General features: G+C 48.2%; 1 protein-coding gene across 1 annotated transcript; it reads left to right on the top strand.

Moving 5' to 3' along the window:
• Nucleotides 1-4603: 4603 nt before the first annotated feature.
• On the top strand, nt 4604-20701 carry LOC128715765 (E3 ubiquitin-protein ligase lubel). Its single transcript, XM_053810679.1, has 21 exons — nt 4604-4660; nt 4731-4866; nt 4986-5134; nt 5514-5684; nt 6297-6471; nt 6546-6766; nt 7018-7428; nt 7511-7721; nt 7789-9228; nt 9895-10220; nt 10309-10506; nt 11393-11743; nt 11832-11957; nt 12028-12508; nt 12814-13226; nt 17310-17942; nt 18233-18805; nt 18873-19220; nt 19285-19457; nt 20023-20191; nt 20669-20701. Exons 1-21 carry the CDS (start codon nt 4604-4606, stop codon nt 20699-20701), a joined length of 6795 nt encoding a protein of 2264 aa, XP_053666654.1.
• The last annotated feature ends 117 nt before the right edge of the window (nt 20702-20818 follow it).

Below are 20818 nucleotides of genomic sequence, written 5' to 3'. Positions count from 1 at the left end.
GACCACACGCTCTCGGAGCGCCAAACTGTCAAACTTCGGACCACGAGTGTTTATTTTGCAATGTAACAAGCACAGGGTGACATGGGTCCCGCTTACAACACACTGCCACGGAGCACTGGCTTCATTCTGCTCTCCCTCTCATTCTATCACCCTGTTGATATACCGGCTGTTTTCCGGAGAGGTTACATACTGCGCACACTCCCCGTCCATCGAATGCCGGGTCGAACCAACCGAAAGAGAAATGTCAAACGGCAACGACAGCGCTGTGTGTTTTCCACCGCAGAAGAGATTTCGATTTCGCTACTCCTAGTACACTCGTAGCCGAGCCAAGCATGTTTGTTTTCATCTATCAATCAAATGGCGCACGGCGAGCGCGTCATCTTGGTGTGTGTGTGTGGGACACTCCACTATCGCACATTGCACTTGCACAGTATGCGTTTGGTCTGTTTCGTAGATATGTGCCTGTTGAAGCTTAACGAACGAGGTCATAAAAACAAAACACGAAAAAGCTTCGCCTGAAGTCTAGCGCAAAAGAGGTTATTGGCGCGAACCCACGTAATCTGTGTGTTTGTGTGGGACGTCCGCAGCTCGTACAACTGTGGCAAAGGTTAATGACGATGAAAATGGAACGCAAGGCTCAGCGCTGTCAATGCTCTTCACGGTTCGATGTTTCACTTTGAGCAAGGTCTATGTTAGACCTGGTTGGTTTATTTCCGTATCAGTCGGGTGACAGAAAGAAAAACTCACATTGTAACATTTCACCACGTGCTTCGTGCGATGGAGACACCTGGTGTTTTGTATAAATTACCGTTTATTTGGGGGTGTGAGATGGTTTAGTTTAAATGTATATATTTAACATAAAAATCATTTCAAATTAAGTATAATAAAATATTGATTTGGCTGAATTTCCTTACACAAATACCCAAATGCTGCAAATATGTTTCGTACTACTGAAGCGTACTGGGCGCCTCCATCGAGCATTGTCCTTGAGCGGGTGACAATTTAACAACATTGATGAGTGATCAAATACCTCGCTCGCGGCACCACTTCCCTTCCCTTCTTCCTCCCCTACCTCAACACACCCATCGAACAGTTGACGTGACACCGATTATGACGCAAAAGTGAAATCGCGCCGGTTTCGAAACGTGCTGCCTCTGACAAGTAAAAAAGGAAACGAATGTGTGTGCGCCAAAAAAACATGATCCTCTCAACGAGCGTCCGAAGCGTGTGGGCAAGCTTCTGCCGTAAGTCAAGCGGAAAAGTTTGGCTAAAATTAGTTTTCAACATGCACAATGTGGCCGTCGTTGTGCGTGTGTTTGTGTGTGTATGGCAGGAGCGCTAATGGACGGCGCAAAATCGCTCACAATGCAACCACGTAGCTTAGGATAGTTGGATTTTATAGCGAAAAATGTACAGTTTTTTACATGATTTTTTTCAAAAATTCTACATTAGAAACTACGGGATATAGAGAGCAAAATGTTATGTTATGTTAATTTATTTTCTAACATTTTTCTACATATTATAAAGTTAACAATACATTAAGCTTGCTTGCAGCTGCTGGAAGGCTGGTTAAAGACCATTTTGTTTGAAAAAGTTTCATCATTTATCTATCCTTTTAAACATCATACTTCGTGTTTAGAAATTTACAATTTGATTACTGATCACACAAAAATTAATATGTTAAATGAGAATTAAATAAACCATTCAAAATTTCCACCTTGAATTCCAATGTGCCAAAACTCAGACCGCACGAGAGCAAGTAACACTCATCTGCTCACAACATTGCAAACTCTCTCAGTTTTGTACCATCGACTTAGCTCAGCCACTTCCCACCAGTAAGTGATTGAACGTCGGCGCGTACGCATCTCGGTCTTCGAAGTTTCGGCACAGGCCTGCATCATCCGGTGGTGAAGTTATATAAAAAAAACGAGAGCAAATTTTCTATTTTCACTCTCCCGGTGCAAGTCGAAAAGTAGGATCGTACGATCGAAGAAGTTTCGCCTGGAACGTTGCTTTAACTCGGTGAATCTTTTCGAAAAGCATTGTACTGAGCAGTAGGCAAAGGTAGTGAAAAGTAGTGAATAGTGCTCAGGTGGATATGCCAGTGCTGGTCAGATATTCTTCCACCACCGCAAACCATCCCGATTTTTCGGCTTAGCTCACGGCTCTCTGCACTCAGCCCACAAGAAAAGGTGATTGAATATATAAATAATACTGCTGCTGGTGGATTGTGGAATTTTCGCAAGCTAATTATCAACGCCATTTTGGGGCGACTTTTTTGCCAAATCAGCTCAACATTGCTCAAAGTGAAAACCAATAACCAAGCAATAATGGTTATTTTATTAATATAGCGCTACCCGGGCAAAACGCTCGATGGGCGACGGTGTGCGGATGCGATTGCGATGAGCGTAAGTGTGCGTCGCGGTGTGGAATTATGGTGCCCGTGCATCGCCAAACGAATGTGTTCGCGCGATCTGTGTATGTGCTTGTGTATGCGTGTATGTGCGCCTACTGTCTGTCCCTCGTGTGTGTGTGTGCCTGCACTAGGATTATATTAAAAATAGAAAATCGGTACCATTTTAGTGGGTCTCATACGCGTTTTGTCGCACGGCCTTCTTGTCCTCATCCCGTACCGATCTTTCGTACACTTTAAAGCCGTGCCTCCTTACCTTGTACGATAACGCTGCCTGAGCGTAGTGTTGAAGCCGCCACAAGTTGGACGCTGGTGGTCATCAACGCAAATGTCTGCTGCGGACGATCTCTGACATTACCGGGTCTGTGAGAAGTGATTAGTGCCGTACGGATTTGAGAGAAACGCTGGGCGGAGTGTCTTTTGGGACTGCATTTGAAGTGACATTCCTTTCGCGTGTGGTTCGTCTGGAGAGACGATTGCTAATAGGTGTGTGGCGCCGTCATTGCACACGCATATCGGTGCAAACGAGAAGCCTTTTTCGGATTGAAATGGAATGCGGAAATCCTTCGCCCTGCAACTCATGCTGATTGCAATTAATTCACGTACTTTGTGCACTGAGGAACTCAAAGCAGTTTTAAGAATAAAGAAGATGGCATTATGTAATAAATTACGTTCGGGAGGTTTGAGCGCCCCATCGTGTAGATCTACCGAAATAAGTGTGATTAATAATTACTGCAAGATTTTTTTTCCCTCATTATAATATTTTTAAACCCAACCAACACCTGACACACGCAAGAGTGGGTGTGACACTTGCGGTCTACTCCATGATCTACGTCAGTTACTGTCGGGGCGTTACTGTATCTCGGCATATTGGACGATGTTCTTGACGCAGTTCCTTATTTTAGAGATTTTTCTATTTCTCCGACATGTTGGCGTTTTTTTTGCTCGTTTTCCCTCGCTGAAGGTAAACCGGTACACTCCTGAACTTGTGCAAGGTGCAAGGTTTTCGAATCGCACTTTCGAAAGCAAACAGTCAATGAACGGGAACCGCTGCGAATTGGCTTTAAATATAAATGCGGCCCTACTTCGCCGCGGCATGTCGCGTGATTCTAATTTCGTTTGGCCCACGACGATTCGGCGCTAGTGTTCCCGTTTGTCAGTTTGGACAAATGGTATTGCTTCCGTTTTTAGTGGTGCCGATGCTGGGGCCGGTCGGGCCCGTTCCTTTCCAGCAGCAGTGGGAAACATGTGGAATGTTTTATTTTTGGCCACAGCCGGATAGAATTTCTCCAACCGATTGTGAATGTGATCGTGTGCGTGTGAATAGAGCTCAAAACGTCTCGTCTCGTCGAATTTTTACAAGTCTTCCTGTTTTGAGGTTTGATCATAAAATAAACATTAACCTCCTTTCACCGGGCAACCATGCAACAGATGTAGGTCATTAAAGAAAAACATTAAGAGTATTGCATTGAACATAATTAAAAACATTATGTTTCGTGAATGTATGGGAGCTATTTTCCTAACATTTTCACGTGTTTGCCCTTTCCGCAAAAAAATATAAAATCAAAAAGTCAATTTTCTCGCACAAAAGATTGAAAAGTACCATGCGTCTCCACCAGTGTAAGATCGCCTTTATGGCACTGCTTTCCCTTTCTCAATACTGGAAGCGAATTAAAACAAACAAAACATAAACTCTCTTGTAGGAGAACAAAAAAAACAGAAGAGTAAAAAAAAACATTAGGCATAAAACAACTCAGCCGATAAGTGCAACGGAATGCTACACCGCGCGCGTACATTACCTTCTCAACAACGCAACGTTGCGCTTGCGGATGCGTGCGTGTACAGCTTTGCAGCTGAATGTAAATAATGTTTAAAAATAAATCACAATCCCATAGGAAACCGGTATCGACCGTTGATTGTGAGGCAGCAAATAGACATTATTTTTAATGTTTGTTGTACTTGATAAGTGATCCGAGAGAGTAAACAACATGATCAATTGAGTGAAACGCGTGGCTAGAAGGATGTAATGGGAGCTCTTTGATTTTTCTGTTAGCATACTTTAGTGTTTTATTAAATTTTCATTTTTGTTCGCAAATTTAAAATAGTTTTTACTTCAAGTTTTTAACGAAAAATGTCTCCCTATTTTCTTCCAAACAGAACAATTGATCAACTACAGCAATCTCGTCCAGTATGGCCTCAAGTCCTTCGAATAGATTCCGCAGCGTCCGTAACATGCCAGCATGGGTGGTAGGAAGCAGGAAGAAGAGATTTGGTACCGCTTGCAATATCTAACCATTACTCTACTTTTCACATCCAGACGGAAAGCAGTGATCGTGTTGGTCCACCGCCTCCACCACCGCCGGCCAATAACGATCCTGAGTATGAGGTCATCGATGTGGCGAACCAGCAGCAATATTCCAACGCACCACCACCAGTGCCACTCAAATCGCCAGGTAGGAGAAAGCACATCCCTCTACGCAGCGAAACTGTTCTAGCGCTAATGGAAATATTATTCCATCTCCATTTCACGCCTCGAACACACCCGGCCAACAACATTGAAACCCCGGCCCAGACATCAAACGGCTCACCGTGATGAAGTGCGATCTGTGCGGCTCGGTATCGCCCGTGGTACGGTGCGAACAGTGCGATCAGAATCTGTTCTGTGTGTCCTGCGACGATCGCTACCATCGACACCCGAAACGTCAAACACATGTCAGAAAGGTGGGTAAAACGCAGACGGCGAGTTGTGGTGTTTTTGCAAAAATCCTCCCTCCCCAAAGTGGAAAAAGAAACTCCCATTCTCACTCACCCGCTTAGCCATTCGGTTGTTTGTAGATCCATCCAGTGCATGTTTTATTGATTCCATCGAGCGCGTTTCGACCTCATTCCACCGGCAAACGCTTTTCAAAGACTCCGCTACGAGACGGTTACAAAAAGCAGTGCAACTGCTTGGGTCTTTGCGATCACACACGACATTTGGCATATTCGTTTCGTGCGAAAACCCATTGCGTCATGCCACTTGCTCCCACCCCCTGCCCCATTGCACCTTTCGCCGGTCAACTCTGTGCACTTCCGAACCGTCTTTTTCTTCTACCCGCAGCCGATTGAACCACCGGCGGTTGTGTCACCGGGCGCCAGCACGGTGAAGCCGCCCCTGCCGCCCAAGGGTGAGGCCGGAGCGGGTGGGCCACTGCCGCCGCCGAGAAGGAACAAGCGCCCCGGAAGCTTCCACTTTCCCAGTCCCATGTTTGGCCGCAAGCAGGACCAGCAGGTACGGCGCTGCATACTTTCGTGAGGACGGTTGTTGACTGGCCACCCCATTCACCCACTTACGCTAGGGAAAGGGAAATTCGAGCTAGAACTCCAACCAAACCCCACAACACAAAACTGCACAACTAAACTCGTTGTGGAACGAAACAGTCACATGTAACTAGGGTGGGGAAAACAAACTCACACCACGTTAGCTTGGTCGCTTCACTAAATGTCCAACTCTTGGAATTCCTCGTTCTCAGACGAAACTTTCTTTGCCAACGGTTTTTTTTTTGTTTTACACCAAACGCTTTCAGATAAATTCAACTAATCTAAAATGTTCAGAAACGTAACGAAACCGAAATATACTTTACCTTATCTTGCTTTTTATTTACAAATGTGTGCATGTGTTTCTTTCTTTCTCTCGCGTTATCAACAACCTTTACGTTACTGTCCGACGGCTTTTTTTTTGGTTAGTAGAAGCTCTAACATGTAGTGTATTGGTAATAGAAGCTTAAGTAACGTTTGATTCTATTTTGCACCGATTGACGATAGTAAAACAAAAGCTAGAACAATGGCTTTGCTGCATAGTTTGGTTGTTTCCAATTACATTCCCGTCCATCTCTTCCTCAAGACAATCCCCACGACAGTTCCCCAAGGACAGCCGGAGCAGCAGCAGCAGCAGCAGAAACCGCCCCAACCACCGCCGAGTCCGGCCCTCTCCTTGCGGGAAAAGATGAACTCTCTCAAGCGCTTCATACATCCCTCGAACAGGCCCTTACCTGATCCGCCGGAGAATAAAATTCATTGTAAGTTACGGTGGCCGTTGCGGAAAAATCCCACCGACGCATTATAATTCGGACCACCATTTTCCATTGCTCAGCTTCCAACTCATCGCTGGACACCGTCTCGAAACGATCGCCCTCCATCGGTCCATCGTCTCGGTCCGTTTCGACCACGATGGAAAAGATCCAGAACAATACGGCCGCTACGCTCGACCGGATGACGTTGCTACAGCAACGCTACCGACAGCACCAAGAGGCGATGAAGTCGGATGGAGATCGCAGCAGGCGGGCGAGTCTTACGTCCAACACGGACCTGCAGGTATCACATGCGACCTGGGGAAGATGTTTCTTGATGCTTTTTGGTTTGGAATTTTGGTTTTTGTCTTTTGCCATTTTGTCCGTGTAACTTCCATTTGTGAACTTTGTGTCTCTATCTCTCTCTCTCTCTGTGCTCAAAATCATCGCTTTAAACGTACGATTTGAAACGCACTACACGTGACAAACGAAATGTTGCTTTTTTTCTCATCATCTCGTGCTTCTCTCTCTGTGTAACCGTGTCCTGTTCTACAGTCATCCGCCACTGAATCATCAAACAGCTTCCGTACCAAGCCAACAGGTGCTTTTCACCAGCAGCCACCATCACAGCAACCGTTCCATGCGGTGCCACCATCGCAACAGCTGGCCTCGCGGTGGCATAACCCGCCGGCACCCAGAATACGATCTGGCAGTGTCGCGTCCGGCATTAATCTGCTGTCCGTCCCGGGGACACCGAACGGGCCGGGCACCGGGTTTGTGCACGATCTGCGCATACCGGGCAATAGTAATGCACCGTCTATCTCTCCTACACAGCACTCGGAGTTTGGCGATCCGATGCAATCGATGGGGCCGAATGGGCCGCGAAGCCTTAGCACGTCGGTGTTTAATCTTCACCAAGCGCCACCGCCACAACCCAATATGTGGGGTTTCAGTCCATTGCATCAGGTTAGAATACGTCCCTTCCGTAGCATGTCGTGACATTAATCGGGGCATTTCTTGCTGTCACTGTTTCGGTCCTCTTCTTCAGGCTCAGTCGATGGCTCATTTCAATCCGATGCAGTGGAATCAGATGAATGCCTGGATGGGACGTGGATCGCAGAATGGTTCCAACATGAGTCTCAACCTGCCGCAACAGCACGGCTATCCACCGCAAGATCCTGCTGGATATCCACCCGGGTGGGCCAACGCTTGGAACGGCATGTATCCATACCCGATGGGCATGATGCCAATGATGCCAGGTACGTTGGAAGAGGGCGAATCCCTCGAGTAGCTCCATTTCATTGTCATGTTTGCTCTATTTCTCAGGTGTCGCAATGCCACCGCCAAGATCTCGGGCCAACTCACGATCGCGTGCCGCCTCGCCGGCACTCAGCATCAAGTCACGCAAATCTACCATGTCAATGCGCAACCTGAACCGGAACAGCTACATCGACGATCTTACCGACGACGAAGACTCGGACGATGGATTCCACCGTGCACGGGGTCGCGGTGGTGATCGGAGGCGTCGAGAGCGTCTCAACTCGACCAGCAGTATGGACTTCGAAGAGCCCGAACCACCGACACAATCCTTTGTGCGTGCGTCCAGTGTCAAACATTCACGATTTAACCGCGAACGTCGTGGTGGAGGATCGTCGGCTCGGTCATTAATCGACTACCCGGTGTCGAGAAAGATCAACGCTCCGGCCGCTCGCTACGATCGTGAAGAGCTGGTGCGGGACCGTTTCGACAAAATGTCCCTCTCGGCACCGCGTAAGGAACCTTCCGATTCCTTCACAAACGAGTCCGATCTAGAGGCGGAAGGCCGACGGGCAACCTCCAACCGATCGCGCTCCGGCAACGAAAGCCTCAGTTCGCCGCGCAAGAACAACTCGGACTCGTTGACGAACGATTCCGATGCGGACTTTGAGCGAAGACGGCAGGCTAAATTGAAGGCGGCACAGAATAATCTTTCCGCTTCGCGGCGCATGACTTCCGACTCGCATACGAACGATTCCGAGCCGGATCAGGACCGTCGCCGGCAGCAGAAGAGTAAGGTGGCTCCCCAAGCGCCAACACCCAAGAAGCCCTTACCGAGCTCCGATTCGGATGGGCGTGAGAAGCAGCGTCGGAAGAGTGAAACCAAGACGAGCGCTAAAGCTGTCACTACCGCACCGAAGAAGATTCCCTCCGATTCGCACACACCGGACACGGACGGTTCGGACCAGAGGAGACGGTTCGCCTCGAAGCAACAGCGCCAGCGCAAGAACTCCAGCACCGAGTTCATCGCCAACGAGTCGGACGAAGAAAAGCCGGCGAAGATCACCAATCCCGAGCAGGTCGTAAATGGACTGCTCGAGTTCCGTACCATCTCCCCAGCGAAGTCGGATTCCGACGAGCAGCGGCATCTGAAGACGGTCGAGATCAAGAACATCATCAACGACACCCGCTCGGAAGCGGACTATGATCACACGGACATCCCGGAACAGTCACCACCACCGCCAGCACCCGTCGCACCGGATCGTGAGTGGGAATGTGAGTTCTGCACGTACGTCAACGAGCCCGGCGTGAAGATATGTGCGATCTGCTGCAAAACGGCCACCATCAGCGTGGTGAGTGGGGTGGCGAGAGCTGACGGCGATCTACACACCAGTTCACCACCACCGGACGTCGTGCAGGAGACGCCCCAGGTTACCGAGGTGAAGCTGCAAATCGTGCCGCCCCAGAAGTCAGCCAACGGTAAGCCCCAACCGGAACCGAAGAAAAAAGGTAGGATTCGTAAAATATCCTTTTGGCCCGGCACTAAAGCGAAGTAGTACGAACCTTCTCACCTCTCCGCACTGCAACCCCATGCCGGTACTAAGCACGCAAGCACCCGCATTCACCTGCACCTGCACCACTTGTTTGTTCGTTGCATTTGGTCTAAGTCCAGAATACCTCCATTGATAGACAACTTCTAACAGATGAGATGCTTGTCCGTTGATATCGAACCTTCTCCTGCTAATAGAATCGTGACGATTATTGCATTACTTGTCTTACGTTAAGAATTCGGGTATCGATCACGCGTAGATCCCCCCACCCCTACAGCCGTCCATTTTAGTCGTAGTGTCGTGTTTGTGAGTGTCTTGATTTCGTTTGTAAACGCACCGCGTTTTCGCATTAGTTTCTGTTAACCCAACGTTTTATCCACGTAAACTCCCGATCGAAACCCCAAACCCTATTTGTAACCTAGACGAGCGACCACCATTGTGGAATTTTATGTTTACCATAACCTCAATAAAGTGCCGCACTGTTTCACGTGCAAAACCACACCAGCATTGAACGAGATGCGAGAAATTTCGAAACCCCGAAATGTGTACCTCCCCAATCCCCCCCGTTGGTGGCTTTGGAGTTTTAATCGGACCTTGTCTTTTCTCGTGTTCTCTCTCGTTCTAGATGTTGACGACGAGATGGACACCGAGATGGACCAGGTGGTTGGGGGCGAGGTTGTCGAATCAAATACCGACGGTAGACGTGAAGCACAGAATGTGTTCGAACGATCGGCTGTTAGGCAAATGGTTGAGGTTCAACAAAATCTTCCTCCCCAAGCGGACAACAACATTGAGAAAAAGGTTGCAAAAGAAAAGGTTTCTACAGGTTGTGGTCCTTCACCTCCCAGGGAAATCGTAAAGATTACTGACTCCGAAGATGCGGAAGTTGAACGATCACGGTCCAGGGCTTCCATTGGGACGTCGCCACCACCACAGGACATGTCCACACAGGTATGAAGTTATAGTATCTGCTATATCCCAGAATTAATGTCTTTATTGCACCTTTCCATCCCTCGTATCGCCTATCACACCTCATCAGACGTATGACTCATTTGAGCAGGTGCGTCACGAAATTGCCACACAACAGCAATCCGTCGATAAAGCAGACGGCGAAACTACCCAAGAGCAAACCTTTACATCTTCCGCGCTGTACAAGCGCTCCTATTCGCTCGCCACACCGCAACTGCTCGAAGTTGAACGTCCCGCCAGTCGCAACAGCATCTCTAGTGATACGCAGGTACGCAATGGTAGTCGCAAACGACACCCTAACTAACGCTACCCAGACGCATCCCCACCGAGACGATGATCATGATGATTATGCATCGGTGTTCATTATCGCGACACACTTCATTATTTCATCGCTGACAGGCGCTTCTGTTGATCGGCTATTTTTGGCACGCGGATCGCAGACGCATCGCAAGATCTCCCCTTCGATCTCTTTAATAACACCCGACCCGACCACTTCGGTTGACACCAGCCGGCCATCCACCAGACACCTCATTAACAAGACGCTTCCTTATGGGATGTTTCCCTGTACGGGTCGTCACACCGACTGTTTGGCAGGCCGCTGTATCGAAAACGTAATGCTCAAAAATAGCACTCACAAGATCTGCTCGGCCACTCGGTAACGGTTACACCATTTTCGTCAAATATGCGGTAATGTGAATGTGAGTCGATGCTGCTGCATAGCCATTTCCTTGCTAATGTGTTTTGTGGACGTGTGGCCATGACGTCATGTACGCATCGTTAGTAGATATTGATGCTACGCTCAACTACCCGACTGATAAACGATCGATTCCGATGGGCTTACGTTAGAAATAGGCGTGCCGTACATGCAACACGCGTCAGTGTAGTTTTGAGTGTCGTTGGCTATTTAACTAGAATCGGTAAGATCAAGAAGCAGAACTTAATTAACAATTATTATCAGTTAACACGTGATGAATGAAGGTTGGGAATGTTAACTTGATGTAGGACAGAAATTGCCAAGTCAGTGATCTTATAACATTAGTAAGCAATGTGTCCCATTATGGAAGAAATTATCCAGAACTAACAGTTTTTGAGTGCGTAAGATTGCTCACGATAGACATGTAAAGTAACCGGCCAGTTGTTTGATCACCCTCTAGAGTCTACCACCATCACCACACGAACTGAGCCCTCAGCCAGGTCTGCAGAGCTCGGCACGGTATCACGCAAACCAAGCACTGAATCAACCGTCCCATCCGACTCAATCATCCACATCGCATCACCACGGTCAGCCGCAGGATGATAGCCTATCCTATCTGGACCGTGCCATCCATCAGATCATCCAAACGGCCGCTAATCAGACACTCGGCGCTGCGGGCCGCACTGCTGCTGTTCCCGAGGAGAACATGTACCGCACGTTTAACGATCTGCGCCACATAGACTCAAAGTCGTCGGCAAAGGTCAACCCTCTGCCAGTGGGCGGTGGGAACGTACCACCGAAGCAACCAATGGTGACGAGCGTGTACAGAGGGACCGGTGGTTCCGTTGGCCATCGGACATGGCTATATTAATGTGTGCTTTCCGTTCCTCAAATTCTAGCAACCAACAACGATGGACGATCATCAATATCCAGAGGAAATGCCCCAGCGGAAAGAGAAATCGACGGATCTCCTAAATGGTGCCGCGGTTAAGGAAGAACCTTCGGAGATGACACTACTTTTGCGGGTAAAGCTTGACTGGGCGATAAGTTTTGGGCGACACCTAACTAATATTCAGCAAATCTTCCACCGTACAGGAAGCAGAACGTTATCACTTTACGGCGGAAGAGTTGCAGGCGGCCATGAATCACTGTGGCGAGAAACATCCGGTCCAGTGGCTGCGTAGCAATTGGAGCAAGCTGATCGAAACGGTACAAACGTTGGCCACCAAGTATGGGCACGAGAAGCGGGAAAACACGATCGGTACGATCTCGACCGTGGAAGCACGGGAGGCACTAAAGACGCATAACGGCAACATTTGGCGCGCGATCACCGAATGCATTGAGCAGCGGCAGCGCAAGTATCGCGAGATCGCCTCGAAGGGTAACTTCACGCGGGAGGACATCGTCACTAGTTTGACGGCGCACCACGGCAATCTCGAACTGGCAATGGTTGAGCTCAGCAAAACGCAGCTCAAACCGTTCCTGATGCGCATCTGGGGGCCACCGAACGGGGCCGACAACGACAGTGGCAACTTGCTGCTGCACCAAGCGCTCCAAGAGGATCGCACTGGAATCAGTAAGAACCGATCGCACCGGCTGTAGCGTGGAGGGGTAGTGTGGTCCAGTGGTATTAATGCTAGTTTTTTCTTTCCCTTTTCCCGTGTTTTTTTTTTATTTGCATTGCGAAACGCGTCGAACGCTGGGGAAAATCCTGCACGAATGCTGTGTGTTTGTGTGTTGCGTGTTGTGTTGATCTCCCGAATGTACTGGGCACCTGAACACCTGTAAACATCCCTCTATCCTTCCGTTTTGTGACATTTGACTCCTTCCTTCCTTGATCGAACCTGGATGGATGGATGTTTTTTTAACGAATACTACCAGGCAGTGAAATTCAACAGTTTATCAGTGCCCATGTTGAACAGGAGCTGTTGGGAGTAGGTACAGTGGACAAGGAAAAGCAGCCTCAGGAACCAGAGGCCCCTAGCACAACAGAACACACGGAGAAAGAAGACACGGAACCAGAACTGCTAGCGCTTGGCGAGCTGGAAAATGCCACAACCGTCTCACAGCCGGATGAAGAGCAACGCGAAGAGGTATGTGAAGTGCAAGCGACAACCACGTCCAATACGGAAATTCTGAAGGATATCGAGGCACTGATCATGCAAATGGAACGGAAACAAGAATCCACCAACGGATCGGTCCTGCGCAACATACAGCAGCTGCTCAGCCAGCTTGTAGACGGTGAACACTCCTGCTCCAGCAGGCCTCCATCAGCCACATCGATACGTTCGCAGGCAAGTGATCAGCGTATCATGAGCAAAAGTCCCATTCCTGTTCGCAACGGCAGGACAGCAGCCATCCACCAACCGATCCACTCACCCGATCCGAACCGAACCATCGAGGACGATGTACGTGACTTTGTACAGGAAAACATACAGGACATCCTGCCGAACCTGGTCCAACAGGTGCGGCAGGAGCTGGACGCGGTAAAAGTGAATCTACGGACAAACCCGAAATCATTGGAAGATGACATACGTGAGACGTTGATGAGAGCCGAGTACACTGAGAACGATTACAGCAACATTCATTACTTTCCATTTGATAAAACCACTGCTTCCCCGGTCGTATTCCCCGAGCGCCATCTAGCGACAAAACCGTCTCAACAACCATCACTAACGGAAGACACGGACGAGTATGCCAATATTCAGAAATTCCTGGAGCGTGCGATTAGAAACGAGAAAACGACAACCGTGTTTGATCAGATGAAGCGAAGCACCAGCTATCTGATCGATAGCAGCTCCGACGAAGCACGGCAAACGGCGGAGTCTACGGATTATTACGATTTGGTGTCGATCAATGAGAAGTTAATGAACCTGTTCACTAAGGCTCCTTCGAAGGAGCTTCAATCGGTGCAACAGAACGAGATGAGTACGAAGAGTTCTCCCACAGAGGCAAACACATCAACTCCAAACGTTCAAAGCCATGTTCCATTGGCCGTTAGAGATGAAACGGAACGAACTCAGCCAGCTCTGGAAGAGCAAACACCACCAGCAGATGTGACAGCAGAGAAGAAAGCGACAAAGAAACGACGAGGATCACGCATTCCCGTCAACAAGAACAACTATCTTTACAGACGCCCCGTGAAAAGTTCCTCGGAAAGTGATTTTGAAGTACTGGCAGGGAACGGCAAGCCAAACCAATCCACTATGGTTGCTATTGATCATGTAGCAGAGTTGCGTCACGTGGTGGACAACATCGTGCGCATTGAGCAGCAAATTGAAGTGGACAATGCGGAAAGAGAAGGAGAAGATGACGAAGAGATCGTTGATGAACCTATCTATATAAATTTACCTGCAAAACGTGATTCTGATACAGGCGTTGTGGAAGAATCAAAACCGGTTGTAGACACGATTTCTGTTGGAATAAAAGAAGCTGGTTCTGTTACTGAACTAACTGTAGAACAATCTACACAACTTACACCACAAATTCCTACACAAGATGGTTCGAATACGATTGAAGAACAACCATTATCTGGTGATGTTGCAATTAGAGAGTCTACTGTGGAAGAACCAAATGCACAAGAATCATCACCAGATGTCTTAAATACAGTTCAGAAATCTTCTCTCCAAACAAAAGAAACGACTGTTCCTACTGTTACTGAGTCCGTTGTAGAAGAACCAATTAAAGAGGAACAGCCTGTTATGACAGCAAACAACTCTAACATAAATCAAGAGCTTCCTATCGCAACAAGTCCTGCAGAGGTAAATCTAAACGTGGCTGAAAATAGAGCATCAAACGCAAGCGAATCAATCGTGCCTCCTCAACCACAGGGTGACGAAATTCAAGTAACTCCCAACTCGGTGAATGAGACTTCAAATTCAATACCTACAACATCCAACCCAACCACAACCGATTCAGTGCAAGAACCGTCAACAAACGTACCGGAAGAAGATCAGCAGGAAGACGTGATCAAACATAGTTCTAAGCTGGCCAATAACCTATCAGAGCTAGTGCTGGACACTAAGAGGCTCATACAACAAATGAAGGATGAGATCAATTCCGACATAGCAACGTTCAATGAGGACGATGCTGCCTACGAGGAAGATTATTACGAGGACGAGTACGAAGATGAATGGGAAGGTGAGGAGGAGGAAGAGGAAGAATGGGACTCCAACGAGGAGTACGATGTGGACGAGAACGGCGATTTCTACGAGTATGAGGATGATGACGATGACGGTTCGGTAATGTTTTCCGAGATGACCATCATCGATTCTGCCAACGGTAAAACGAGAAGTGTCGAACAGCCGCCAAATGAAGGGATACCAGCGCAAGAACCACCGCAGATGATCTTGCCCATCATCAACATGGCAATCGTAAGGGAAAACGAACGCAACAGCGCATCGGAGGTGAGTGATCTTCCGTTGGACAGCGACTTTAACGATGCTATGAGCGTGATAGAACAATCGGTTGGTGAGATGCGGAACATGTTACACCTGACCGAGGAAGCGCTTGGGCCACTGGGATTCGCCACTCCGCTGCACCATGCTTCCAGTGTCGAAACGCTACAAAACAGCCCGGAACAGAGTGAGATTAGTGAGATAACGCTTGTGCCTGAGTTAAACAATACGACGGCGGAAGAATCAAGCGAACGGACACTCGTTGCGGACGAGAACCTACCGATGACGATGAAGGATGTGCAAACGTTGATGAACGCTAAGGCAGTGATTGGGGGCTTTATCAAGAATGTTCAGAAAACACAACAAACCGTTGAAGAACAGTTGCTGGATCATGTAACGATACCGGAAGATTCGCCAATGGTGATATACGATTCAGTGAAGACGTCCTCCACGGAAACTACAGAGAATAAACCACCATCAGTTATCGAGAGGAATGCAATAAATGGGACAATAACAATTATTGAGGAACCAATCGATACAAAGGACGAAACACAAGGCCAAGACAATGGTGAGATGAGGCTTTTTAGTACCGATTCTCCAGATCAAGTGCAGGTCATGGAGAGGAATCAGAACGATACACCCACCAGAACAGCAGTTATTGAGAGTAAAGATGTGAATATATCATCGCCTACTGTTGATGAAGGTCCCTCTCAATCGCAACCAGTGTCTGAAGATGTTAACAGAGAACAAGTTTTGATAAACCCTATGTCTAATGGAGTTCAGGAAACAAAGGTTAATGAAGAACCTACAACCACCGATGGCATAGCTGTACAAGATCATTTAAATAATGAAGTCCTCGATAATTTTAAAACAATCGGAACCACAGAACTTGAAAGCATGGAGAAGCTTGTAGAATCTGGGCACCCCGAACTCCTAGAACCACCATTGCCAGAAAATGTATCCAACGGTGAATCGCAGCACATTGTCCCGAGCCAAAACGCAACACCCGAATATGTTAATGCAAATGCCTTAGAAATGGCTAACGCTAATGGGTCTAGCGGACCTATTCCCGAATATGCAACAGTATTTAAAACAGGCTCAAAGCTACAAATAATCGAGACTCAGGTCGACGAAACAGTTACTACCGAGCAGAACTTAAATAATCAAGAATCAATTACAAATGGAGAAAGTGAGCAAACTGCTGCAGTTCAAGTAGATCATGCGTCACATATTGATTCTCCAGGTGTTCCAAATGGTACGTCAGTAGTTAGTCCAATGGTACTGCCAAGCAAGGAAGACCCAATCGTTGATGAGACTCCACTACCCGTACCAATTCTTAATGAATTAAGCACCGAACGTTCGCAAGTAACAGAGGAAACTCCTGTAACTGATGTTGTGGGACGTACTATGAACAACTCACAAACTGAGAATAGCATTAGTTCACCTGTACAAGAAAGTGTTACACTAGAAACTGCACACGCACAACAAGATCCTGTGGATACTTCAAACTCATCGAAAATCCACTCAGCAATCACAGACGATCACACTGAACCATTGTCACAGATCATCACACCAATTCCAACTGCTGGTGTTGCTGTTGAGCAGGTTCTTCCTGAGCCCACCACGAGTCATTTGCCTAACGGACACGCATTGGACAATCGTACATCGTCTCGTGCCTCTTCCGAAGAGCCTTCATCTAGCTTCGTTGAAATACAACCATCACAGGTCATTGTTCACTCACCGCAGACGGAAGCTCTGCCGCAAGTCGTACCACCTGAAGCACCTCCGCGCACCACAAACATCTACCAAAATGTGGACATGCATCCTCCCACTTCAGCTGTCGTAAATACCACTACCATCACCACCACCTCCACCACTACTACCACTCCTGCTACTACCTCCATCAAGGGTCCACCAACCCGCTCAAAAGCGAAAGCCCCCAAACTAACCGTTAAAGTTACATCCGCCGCTACTTCGCAGTCGGAGGATGGTGCCTCCCCGACAACACCACCAACTCCCACTGGTCAGAAGGCTAACGCCAAAGCAACCGCTTCCAAAACTAAAACCGATAGTAAAAAGAAAAAAGAATCCGCCAGCCCCACATCTCCCACGGCCGACCCTAACGGTCGGCGGCCATCGATCACGCGCAAAAAGTCCATCGGTGGTGTGTTTGGGCCGGTGCAAACGAACACGGTCAAGAACATGCAGAAAGAGTTCCTCAATAAAGCGAAAGAATCGCCCAAACCGAGCACGTCCAAGGTCACCCCAAAGCCGGCCAAGCTCGTCCAACCGAAGGCGTTCACCGCACGTTCTTCTGCTACACCGTCCGCTTCCGGTAGCAAAGCGGCCACACCGGCCTCGGAAGATGCCAGTACCTCGGCCCGCTCCACTCCCGGGCCGAGTGAAGCGACCGAACCGATGCCGGGTACGTCCCGTGACCCACCGTACATGTGCGAGAAGATGCTCAAGAAGAAGTATCGCGAAACGTGCTTCAGCGATGAGTACCAAACGACGGACGATGAGGACGAGAGCCGGATGACGGTCACGGAAAGCGAGCGCACCATTATCAAGAGCCTGGTGAAACCGTACGAACCGAACAGTGAGCCGCCCGAAGTAAGTTGCGTGCGTGTGCTTGGAACTAGTTGCCCCTTTCCGTAAACCGATCGCCACATTTGTTATTACTGCGCATATACAGAACTCTGTCCTACCGGGAACCACGGTACGGGATCTTGAGTTGACTGTTATGTGAAACTGATCATCAAACATTCAGATATTGGATTGGACTATTCGTGATGTAGAACCAATATTCACATTGTCACTTTTTTTCGTTACACAAAACATTGTTTGGTCATTCTCAGTAATTCCATGTTTCCTACCCTTAACCTGTGATTTTTTGTTTCCAGATCCAAGCGAAACAGTTGTTGGACGATGGTTTGGTGCAAACTCTAGCCCAAGCGGAGCTCGCCGTTCAGCTGATTGAGCTGCGATACGCCAGAGATAACGCAATCTGGGCCTCAACGCAATGCCACACCATCGATGAAGCGAAAGATCTGTTACAAAAGGAGTGCGAACTCTGCCTCGGTATATTCCCGATGAACGAGATCGTTTCGATGCTCAAATGCACACACACGTGCTGTTTCGAATGTGCGAAGGAGTACTTCACGCAAGAGATCACCAACCGCTCGATCACCAACTGTAACTGTCCGTATTGCAAAGAGCCGGATCTGAACGGGCCAGATGTTACGGAGGATGACGTGCTGGAGTACTTCTCCAATTTGGACATTCTGCTGAAGAACATCGTCGACGAGGAGGTGCATGATCTATTCCAGCGCAAGATACGCGACCGAACGCTGACGAAGGATCCCAACTTCAAGTGGTGCGTCCATTGCTCGAGTGGGTTCTTCGCTCGGCCCAAGCAACGACGACTCGTCTGTCCGGACTGTGGTTCAATCACTTGTGCCTCGTGTCGTAAACCGGTACGACTTCTGGATTGGACATTTTGGTTTTCAAGAGCACTGATCACACCTCCTTTCCTTCACACAGTGGGAATCCCAGCACGAAGGACTGACGTGCGAAAAGTTTACCGAGTGGAAGGAAGCAAACGATCCGGAGCTGCAGGCTGAAGGTGTCCAGCGTCATCTGCAGACGCACGGTATTAGCTGTCCGAACTGCAAGTTCCGCTACTCGCTGGCCCGTGGTGGCTGTATGCACTTTACCTGCACGCAGTGCAAGTTTGAGTTCTGCTACGGTTGCAACAAACCGTTCATGATGGGGGCCAAATGTAGCGTTTCGCCGTACTGTGCCAAGCTGGGTTTGCACGCTCACCATCCGCGCAACTGTCTGTTCTACTTGCGCGACAAGGAACCTCGAGATCTTCAAAACTTACTACTGGTAAAGGAGGCTTTCATGCGTGTGATTGGGAGCTGGTTGTAGCCAAAGCTTTCTCTTCTTTTAGATGAACAACGTGTCGTTTGACACCGAACCGTCGGAGCAAATGAGGCAGGAGCTGACGAATGGAGAAGGTGCCATCTTGAAGTGTCCCATTCCACTGCAAAAGGAAACACCAGCCGGTCTGATGGATATGATCTGCAGTGCAGATGTTCCCGAAAAGCATGCCGGATTGTGCAGGTAATGGGATCGTTTTCGATTTGCCACGGGTCAAATCGGGACAGATGATAAATTTTTCAAGTCTTTCAACACTTGCTGTGGAGTAAGTAGACGATAAGATGGTAGTTTTGGATGGGGTGAACCGCCAAGTGGCAGTTGGCGTCATGAAGGCGCAGCCGTTATCTAGTTCCTCTTTTCGTTTTATCATGTACATCACATCAGGGATGACTTTGCAATAGCCTATACGACCTGAAATTGAACGACAAACCTGTTACTGGGACATGACCAGTACTAATACATTCCGCTCATCCTTCCCAACGGTTCCCCTTCTTTTAGACCGCATTATATTGAGTACCTTAGCTTCCTGGTGACCCACAGTAGCATTGATCCCATCGACATCCTCAATGCGGACGATCTCGAGTCGATTGTGCGACGCGCTAACAAGCGTATGCCTCCGCGCCCATATGGCATGGTGGATGGCATCTATCGCGAATACTTGCTGCAGGTGAGAGCGGCCTCCAAAGCATGATGTCCACTAAGCGTTGCGTTTTTTTTTTCTTTTTTTTTCTCTATCTGCTTCTTCCAGAACCCATTACGTTGAATATTTGGTCGGTACGGTATCGAAAGCGCAGATCGATCCGCTACCGATACTGGATCTAACCGATTGTGTCCAAGAGTTGCGCCGCCGCGGCATAGAGCTCCCGGAACGGGGTCCTTGGGACACCGATGAAATTTATCGGGAAATGTGCCAGAAGGTGAGACGACGCTTCATGCTAACGCTTCGAAGGCAACCCCCCGGGTGGATTGCGTGCCCAATGCACTTACGCACAACGCACTCCCGAACGGTGGTCACGCCCGTTTGCACATTGCTCTTGCTCACTGTATCTCCTTCTTCATGAAACAACTGTTGAACCCACTGGACACATACGGTAGCGGATTCTGACTGCACTGACTGCCATTTCAATGGACGATACTGTTCCATACCGAACGCCAAAATATATTTTATGTTCAATGTGCAATTGTTCCTAAGCACCTTCCATTAACAGTAGTAAGCTGTTGTGTCTACTAATGAGTAGAGTTTAGAAAACGTAGCACTAATTCTAACTAATGGTCCTTTGCTTTACTTGCCATTCCTGGGGTTGTTACTCCTCGGCATTCGCTGTATCTGTTACACAAATTTGTGTCTTAAATGATTCTAAATGAATGTTGTTTCTTTCGTTTTATCTCTACAGCTCGTCAAGGAGAAAATTCCTCTTGACAATTAGATCGATTAGTTCCTGAAACATCCAACTATCAACGAATAGGATAAGCATACTTCATCATCGTTTAGAAAATGTCAACATGAACATTAAACAGGGTTTGATTAAACTAAGAATTATATA

This window comes from Anopheles marshallii, chromosome 3 (genome assembly GCF_943734725.1).
Source record: "Anopheles marshallii chromosome 3, idAnoMarsDA_429_01, whole genome shotgun sequence".
Classification (NCBI taxonomy): domain Eukaryota; kingdom Metazoa; phylum Arthropoda; class Insecta; order Diptera; family Culicidae; genus Anopheles; species Anopheles marshallii.
The sequence above is the reverse complement of the archived record's forward strand: the minus strand, read 5'-3'. Positions and strand labels throughout refer to the sequence as shown.